At 32.0% G+C, this 9,088-nt stretch overlaps 1 protein-coding gene across 1 annotated transcript; it reads right to left on the reverse strand.

The window, feature by feature from the left end:
* Positions 1–508: 508 nt before the first annotated feature.
* Positions 509–7,567, reverse strand: LOC112790648 (gamma-soluble NSF attachment protein). Its single transcript, XM_025833149.3, has 9 exons — positions 7,097–7,567; positions 6,611–6,678; positions 6,416–6,500; positions 6,126–6,284; positions 4,887–5,024; positions 3,450–3,528; positions 2,440–2,519; positions 2,005–2,134; positions 509–787 (listed from the first exon to the last, which is right to left on the reverse strand). The coding sequence occupies exons 1-9, from the start codon at positions 7,141–7,143 to the stop codon at positions 683–685; spliced, it is 891 nt and encodes a 296-aa protein (XP_025688934.1). The 5' UTR covers positions 7,144–7,567; the 3' UTR covers positions 509–682.
* Between the last annotated feature and the right edge of the window lie 1,521 nt (positions 7,568–9,088).

Below are 9,088 nucleotides of genomic sequence, written 5' to 3' on the forward strand. Positions count from 1 at the left end.
GAATGAGTTATTTATAAAAATTAATATATTAATTATTGGAGTTATAAATTTCTTGTATTGTTTACAACGATAAAATATAATAATTATAGGAATATGAATTTAATGTCTTTGTAAGTTACAAATTTGGTTAGACACTAGTAATTTCTAATTATTGTCGTTGGTAATTATTGTAATATATATATATATATATATATATATATATATATATATATATATATATATATATATATTGTTGATTTGAAAATAATAGATGATTTAACAAAAATTGAGTAGTTGATTCTAAAATTTTGACAAGTAAGCGATATTACTGACATGACGTGAGTAGAAAAAGAAAAATAGCTTAAAAGTAATATGGATAAACTTATGTATCTACTTTTATATATTAAGAATAGATTCATAGCATTTCCCGGTGATTAGTGAATTTACTAAAACTATAATCCATTGGTTGAATTGTGCAAAATATTTAGTTATCAAATAGAAAGACAAGGTTATTGACAAGTGATCAACATACTCAACAGCCAAATGAATATACCTGCATTCCACATGTACCGGTACACAATATGATGTATTTATCAAACAAAAGAACAAATAAATGGAGATCTTCATCTCTTCTACAAATAGACATAGGTTATAATAATAATAATATTTATTTATTTTAAAAAGCTATTAGTCTATTAGATGTTTACGTCAGATCATTTTCATCAAGTGGTGCTTCTTCCCCTTCAGCAGTTTCGCCCTTTAGTGCGCTCACATCTCCTGTTGGGAGTTTCCTTGCAAGCTTAATGATCTGCAGAATATACCATGTCAATCAGAAGTAACAGCATAAGTGAAGCAATTGAAGACGATTGTCAATGTTCAGCCATAATAGGGAAGCAATTGAAGACGATTGTCAGGACATGACGAAAACAACTGCACAAGGCATGGGACTTCCTTAGGCTGCGTTTGTTTATAAATACATAACACTGAGACATAGACACAAAGACACATCGTATTTGGCAAATAAAACATGAACAGAGACATTATATCCTAAGACACTGAATTAGTATATTTTGTGTCAGGAAGGACACAAACACAGACGCTGAACGGAGATACAACGTATTTTTTCTTTCTTTTTTATTGTCACTATCAATTTTTTATAATTATATTTTTTATCATTCTATTTTTCTTTCTAAATTTTATGTGAAGAAAAAATTAAAGGTAAATTGAACTTTTATTATTTGTTCTATTTTATATTCAGTTTATTACCAAACAAAATATAAAAACTCTAATTTTTGTGTCTCTATCCTTTGTATCTTATTCTCAGTATTCTGTCTTATTTTGTTCTCAAAACCAAATACAGCCTTACTGCACAAGGATCATAAGGTTTGTGGAATACTGAAATTTAATGCTCATGACAGGTCATTGCCAAAAATCATAGTTTAGTTGACTAAGCTTTTAGGCAAGCTGAAGCACATTAACTGAATATGTTCAAAGCATCTAAGATGAGATTCTACCAGATTGATTCTACATGATTGATGCTACCCCAACTATCCCTAATGTCTTCATTCTTAATTCTATTTAATCTAATGTGTTCACTAATCCATCTAAGCATTATCATATCCACCCTATTTAATCTCATAAAACATTGCTGGTCTAATAACTGTTCAATAAAATTTACTCATTTATGGTACTTTTATATCGTAGATAAAGATTCAGACACCTCCATTTTGACCACAATTCAATCCCATAATTCACATAACCATATATCTCCCTATCAATATGGATAATGGAACCACGACACTTAAATAACTTAACTTGTTGTAACCTCACATTATAAAAACATATCTTAGATACGAAATGCAAAATGAACATCTACAGCACCCAAATAAGGGAGTTCCATGTCCTCAAGAGATCAGGAATGTTTTATGATTTATGATTTATGTTTTAAATATGAAAACCATATGTACCAACTTCAAACAATTTAAAAAGTTGGAAAAGTTGGCTCATGACAACTAAATCACCTACCACATGGTCAAGATGTGAAATAGTGCTCGACTGAGCAACACGTTTGATTTCTTCAACATCTCCATCTGTGTAAGCAGCAAGAAGCTTGCTAGCACAACGGTTCTGGTCGCTGCTGAGGAAAGCATCAACCCTAGAGACGCCAAAAGCATTTATGCCAGAAATTCATCAATTGAAATAATTAACTCAAATGAAGCACAAGATAAATTACTGAGAAGAGTCAATCCTAAAAACAACAAAAAAGTTATGCACACAGATGCTAAGATGATATTGGAGCAAGAAGAAACTAATGGGAAATATATGAGCAAAGCTAATGACAACACCACTACCATCAATGACAATGTCATTCTCTTTTTCCTATAATGATCCTATCATCCATATATAACGTTGATTTTCGCAGGCAAATCTCAGAATAAGGAGGAGGAGGCTGAAACTCACTGGGAAATGTCATTGTAGCACTTCTCTGCTTGCTTAAAGTCATGAGCATAAAGGTAGATAATAACCGCACTAAGATACGCCTGCATTTATGAGAAGGTATGTAAGAGAGAGCATTTCTCATATGAACATGAAATATACGAAAAGCTTTCCTCCACTTGCAATATGAAGAAACCAATTATGCAGCAACTATGCACCAATTGTGGAAATGTCAAGTTGTCAACAGTTTGGGAACTTGGATAAAAATAATTCTCAGTCAAGAACATTCAAATATGACTGGTTCACTATTTACAGCCTGCTACCTTCTGAAAGCTCTTAGGTGTTTAACCCTGCTACTAAAAAATTTTCATTGGCTTCAATATACATAATAAGGATGAAGAACACTGCTGGCTAATCGAAAACCAGGTACACGAGAAATTCAACACAGAATGTTGTTCAGGAGGGCATAGAAAATAGGCATAACATCACAAATTCTGTGATAGTGTGCAATTGTGTCAGGAGTAGGAAGCACACGTTTAGCCTTGGATTATATTTGTAGTAGAATGTATTTGGAAAACACAACCTTAAGATAATGCCGAACTAGGAAGAAGATAAAGCAAAAATCACAGAGGAGAGAAGAGACGGAAAACACACAAAATATCAATAACTAATATACAAAATTTCAGTGCGCTAACATTCCAACACCAACTTGCTAATAAAATTTAAAATGTAACCTGACTTGAGCTCAGTAAATATTTCGTGAAGATTATAAGTTAATTACCAAATGTACTCTAAGAAGTAAGCCACAGGCAAAGCTGAATCCAGTTTTCCAAACAGGTAAATCCGCTAAATGCATAAGGCCAATACTCTTAACAAACCAAATATATAGCTCTCACAGTCTTTAAAATTTATCACATATTTACAAACTACCACCAAATTCCCAGAAGGGAGATCAAGAAAACAATCCCCTTTTCAAACACCTAGTCTCTGCAGTTTATTTTAAATACAGAATCCAAAACTAAAATACTTCAAACCTTGAATTGGCTATTGATAGCATTAGACTTCTCAGCTGCCAAGCCCAATTTCAACATGAGAGATGCAGCGTCTGTATATCTGTTTATCATAAATGGTACCCAACATACACATGTTAAGATGCAAAGAACGAAAATGTTTTTTACATTCTAGAAACAAAATCAAGGATCCAGTAGCAGCAGTTCTTGCCAAACAAGTTGGCACAGATGTAATAGGACCAAGAATTCATAAACTTAGGAGAGGAACCGACAGAGAACAAATTAAGAATTGTTGTGTCTGGTTTCTATGCCGGATCACTGTCCCACTATTGGATAAAAAAATGCTAGCTCCCATCATATGTTCCCAGAGGCAGATGTGTCTGATGTAGCAAAATAAATTGTGGGTTTTTCTTTCTCTTCTTTTTCCCTTTTGTTTTTCCGGGGTGGAGGGACCTTAATACTTTCTTTCAACACATTTATCTGAATAGTGGAAAATATGTGAAGTCATAAGTGTCATTTTACTTGCACCATCCCATGCAATTTCTAAGATGCAGACGCAAGCAACTTCGCGTAACCTGTCATCTTTTTCAAACCATGTAGTTTAAAATTTATCACGAATACTTGCTTACTTGCCTATACATTGCTCAGATTATTTTATTTAATACGTATATTTCTCTTTCCTGAATCTAAGATAAATCCCTTCAAGCCTCCAATTCTAAATTTTGCACTGTTGGACACAACACCAAAACAATTACCAAGATGGTTCTTAATCATCTTCTCATTCGCAGGAAATCACATGAACCTCCAAGTCATCTGACTTCTAATCCCTAAAGTTTCAACGATTAAATTACATACTTTGTGCTCTGCCCTATTCATTTTGGCTATCACGACTCATCGTCGTCTATGCTACATGACACTCAACAAGCTGAACATACAGTAGGAACAGGCACAAAATTATAAAGAATGATATAAAAACATCTGCAAAAAAAGAATGCAACAAAATCAATTGTCATATTTGCCTCATGCTATATCAAATTTGAAAATGTAAATGAATTAGATATTATCTACTCACTTCTCTGTTGTAAACTCAAGTCAAAATTCGCCTCATTGAATGAGATGTTTGATCAAAACATTTGATGGGTCCAATGCCTCATCCAGTGGTGAAAAAGTGTGTCTACTTAGTGTATGAGACAGAATGAGTACAAAAAATATTTCTCTAAATAAAACCTACGGAAAAGCATGAATAGACATCCAACTGAATGCACAAACAAAATAAGAACAGAAAATATTTTTCCAAATAAATAAATAAAACCAATGGAACAACATGAATAGACATCTAAATGGATTGCCAGACAAAATATAACACCACTAAAACCTTCACCTAAGTTGAAAATACTAAAGAAAAAAGAGTGGAGAAGATAGGACATAATCTTTATTTTCTAACAGTTTTACAGAACTTACTTCTCAAGTTTTATATAAACATTGGTTGCAGCACGATACAAATCAAAAGCCATTTGTTCTCTTTCATCCTCTTCAAGAACTGTACAAGCATCTGTATATAGCTGAATAGCTTCTTCAGGCACGGTATCTTCCAATGCACTACACAAAGGAAGTTATCATAATAAATTTGGGATAATAATAGAGAGCTATACTACTATATTCCTAATAAATTGTATCAGCCATGAGGATGCAATTAAATAGACTGATTAGTGTTTGTTTCATATAGCATCTATGGTACTACATGTTGACCAATTGAAGTAAAAAGGATGAGCCATCATGATGTAATCAATTGTCATTCTATACAGATAACTTCTAATTATTCTTGAGTAAAGTTCTTATTCCATTGGCAGTGATTAGTAAATGAACTGAATACTAGATCCAAACACTTTTTTTATGGAAAGAAACTTTATTAGAGAGGGGAAAAAAAGGAAAAACAAAAAATGGCGAGCAGAGACAGCTAAAGTGGGGATAGGATTTCCTTTGTCAGATGAAGGAACAATATAATTCATAAGAGAAGAATGATACAAGAACTCCTCCTTATAAGAACAACAAAACAAACATGTATCAATGAAGAGTAGCTTTCCATATTCCAATATCTCAACATTTCTAAGAGAGAAATGCCTCTAAAAGATCATGAGTTTTCCAACAAATAGAGGCCAAATGCCTAAGCTATCTTTGCTTGTCTAAGTATCTATCATAGAAAGTGCAACAGATATTCTCCAACCATATACTCCTGGGCATATATAGCACAGTGCAACAAGGCTTAGGCCAACTTCCATCTCCCAGAATCATCCAAACTAGTGAATAAGATAAGAGATCTTTTGAAACAGAAAAGGAATATTTATCATAGAATTTTTAAGTGATCAAGATTGCAACAATGTGTCTTAATCACTATCCATTTGAAAACCATCCTTAACCAGCACATCGAACAGTGGATATAAACACAATAGACAATACTATCCCAAAGCATGCCAGGTCCAAAGAAACCTCTATAAAAGCAAGCATTGAGCTGCAAAGTCCAAATCAAAGCACCAAATATGTTCATAGAAACAACTAACTACAACAAGATTGTCGTCCTTGATTTTACTTGATAAACAAAGACAGAAACAACTCGATCATAGTGGTTACCATATACTAGCTTATTGCCAATATTAAACACAGGATGTATTTGGAAATCAAGAGAGAAGAAAATCAGTTTACCGCGCTCCCTTGGCAAGGGCGTCGGATGCAGGCTGTGGTCTCCCACACTCAATGTACAATTCAGATGCCCTACGATAGAAATCGGCAACTTCTCTCCAGTTGCTTAGTTCCTTTGCTAACGCAGCAGCAGACTCCATGTGCTTAGCGGCATCCCATGGTCTAGTTCACTTGTCAAGGATAGATATAGAGCGCAACAGTCCAAAACAACAAATCTAACAGCATTTAGAAGAGCAGAGAATTATACCTAGATGAAGAAAACCATAAGCAATAACCAAAAAAAATAAGGATACGAAGAAAGCATCTCTTGTCCTTTTGAAGCTTTCTCATATGCTGTTTTGGCTTTCTCATAGTCCTTGGCAAGTCTAAATGCATTAGCTACAGCAAAATCGGATATTAGGTTAGTTATATGTGCTTTCTTTTTTTTTCTCTCGTAAAATTTCTTTGCACAAACAATCAAATGCTTAGAACACTGTTGAACATTTTACCAGCCTGCTCATAAAGAACTGTAGCACTTTTCCAATCCGCAGTCCACCTTGTGAAACTGAGTTTTGTTCTGAGTCAAAAAAGAAACCGAAGGAAAATTCAAATCTATAATTCATGTAAGGTAAAAGAACCTACCATGTCCTTGTATCTATTGGGAATTAAAAATAACCCATTTTACTTTCAAGTTAAGACCTAATTTTGGAAATTGATTATATCCAACATCACAAGTGAAGATAAACATATCCCCAATGCTTAATTACGATACGAACATTTGTTCAATCCCATCATGAGGAAAATCCAACCAAATTACCAAAGTAACAAAATTAGAATTTGCATCAAAATCTTGATCGTTGTTACGAAGGAACGACTACTTGAATATTAGATCGAGTAACAAAGCGAGGAAGGATGCAGCTTTATGCGGCTATGTTTATGATTATGAATGAGAGAAAAAGTGAGAGAGTAAAATGAGAAGGGAAAGCAGAACGCACAGCTTATCAGCTTTGGTTATCAACTTGTTGGGATCAGAGGTGGACATGGTTTGGTTTGATTGAAGTACTTAGATTGGATGATTGAGTTGCGTCTTCTTTGAGTCTTTTCTCCTCCGATTCAAGTGCTGCGTTCAGCTTCCCAACCATCAAACGACACTCTACTCGTCTTGCTGACCAGTGACCACCGTTCTTGCTGCTGCTTTTCCAACTCCCTAAGTCTCGTTAACAGATTTTGTATTCAACAAATTGGTCTTTTTTTTTTGTCGGTAGATTAGATATCCCGAATTCTAGAAATACAATACACTTATACACTCTTCACATATTTTATCCCATTTTATTTTTAATTATATTTTCTAGGGTTTGAATCCTAAACTTTTAAAGTGGAGAAAAAGAGATATGTTATTAGAGTCAAAACTCATTGTCACCAAATTGGTCTCTTAAGAATGAAGAAACAAACTTTAAAAATTATTCATGGACTAAACCACAAAAAAAATGCATCTAAAATATTTTTACGCTGCCAAAACTGTCCCGAATTTTGTTATTGAAAAAAATATTATCAAATTATTTAAATATACAATAAAAATGTCTAATGTTAAATATATATCATTAAAAAAATTTAACAAATTAAATTTTGATATAATTTTTTATAAACATAATTAAGAAAATAAAATATTTATATTTTTAAAATTTGGTGGCTTTTTACTAAGTATATATTTTTTATAATTTTTTATCAACAATTAATAATACTTTAAAAAACTAAAAAAATCTAGAGATTAAATTTTTATTTAGTTTTTTGTGTATATTTTTTAAATAGTTATCTAAATATTCTTATAAAATTTTGGATCAAATATATAAGTAGTTTTTTTCATATAAAAATCGTTCGTCACCAATAAAAAAAATTATTTTTTCGCATTTTTTCGCATTTTTAAATATTTGAAGATATTTTGTCGATAACAAAATTTAGGAACCTTTTTTCAGTGCCAAAATAATCCGGGCTCATTTTTTGTGATTTACCCTCAATCATTTTAATTAAGAAAATACAATCATGCTAGGTACACTCTAAAATTAGTCGTTAGAATAGAATTTTAAAATATATAATATATATTAAAAATAAATTAAATTATACATGTGACGATCAGATTTCCTATCGGTAAAGAAATATAAAAAATATAATCGCGTTGTAAGTATAGTTTCTAAACCAACAGAGAATTCTTTCGTGCAAAAGTTTTGGTTGTCACAACTAACAAACCCAGTAAAATTTATAAATCGAAGTATTCATACCTCAGGTCGTCTTCTCAAGGAATTGCAGGAAAGTATGATTTATTATTGGTTATGGAAAAAGGTATATTTTTTTATTTTTGAAATAGGGAACAGGTAATTTAAATGGCAAGAAAAATAAATTAATAATTAGAAAAGCTCTTGGCAAGTATGAGAATTGGAAGTCCTATCCTAGTTATCCTTATCAATTGTGATGAGAATTGGCTTTTGCTCCCACTTGATCAACCTCTAACTATGAAGGTAGGTTAAGTGGATAAATCAATTTGATTCCTCAAGTCCTAGTCAATTCCTAAGAAAAGACTAGAGTGAGGAAAATTCAAATCAATCAGTAAAGAATTCCAATTTTCAATCATCAGATGAGTTTGATAACTCAAGAGTCTCTAATTACTCAACCAAAGCTAAGAGTGTAAAAAGCTAAATTAAAATCATGTATCTGAAATACCTCAAATTACATTAATAAAAGAAATCAAATCCAACATGGAAAAGTTCATAAATTAAAAATGGAGATATAGATTTTTAATTCTATATTATTGTGATATACACATTGATACAGTGATACTTGTCTTACACGCATAATTGTACTATATTAAAAATAATTTATAGTGAACAAGATTAAATTATTAAAAAAAATTTAGTATAAAAGGATTCATTTCTATAATAATTAGTGAGAATGACCCATTTTTATTATGAGAAAATTTAGGAAATTAATTCTAT

The sequence above is a fragment of the Arachis hypogaea genome, chromosome 3, assembly GCF_003086295.3.
Source record: "Arachis hypogaea cultivar Tifrunner chromosome 3, arahy.Tifrunner.gnm2.J5K5, whole genome shotgun sequence".
NCBI lineage: Eukaryota > Viridiplantae > Streptophyta > Magnoliopsida > Fabales > Fabaceae > Arachis > Arachis hypogaea.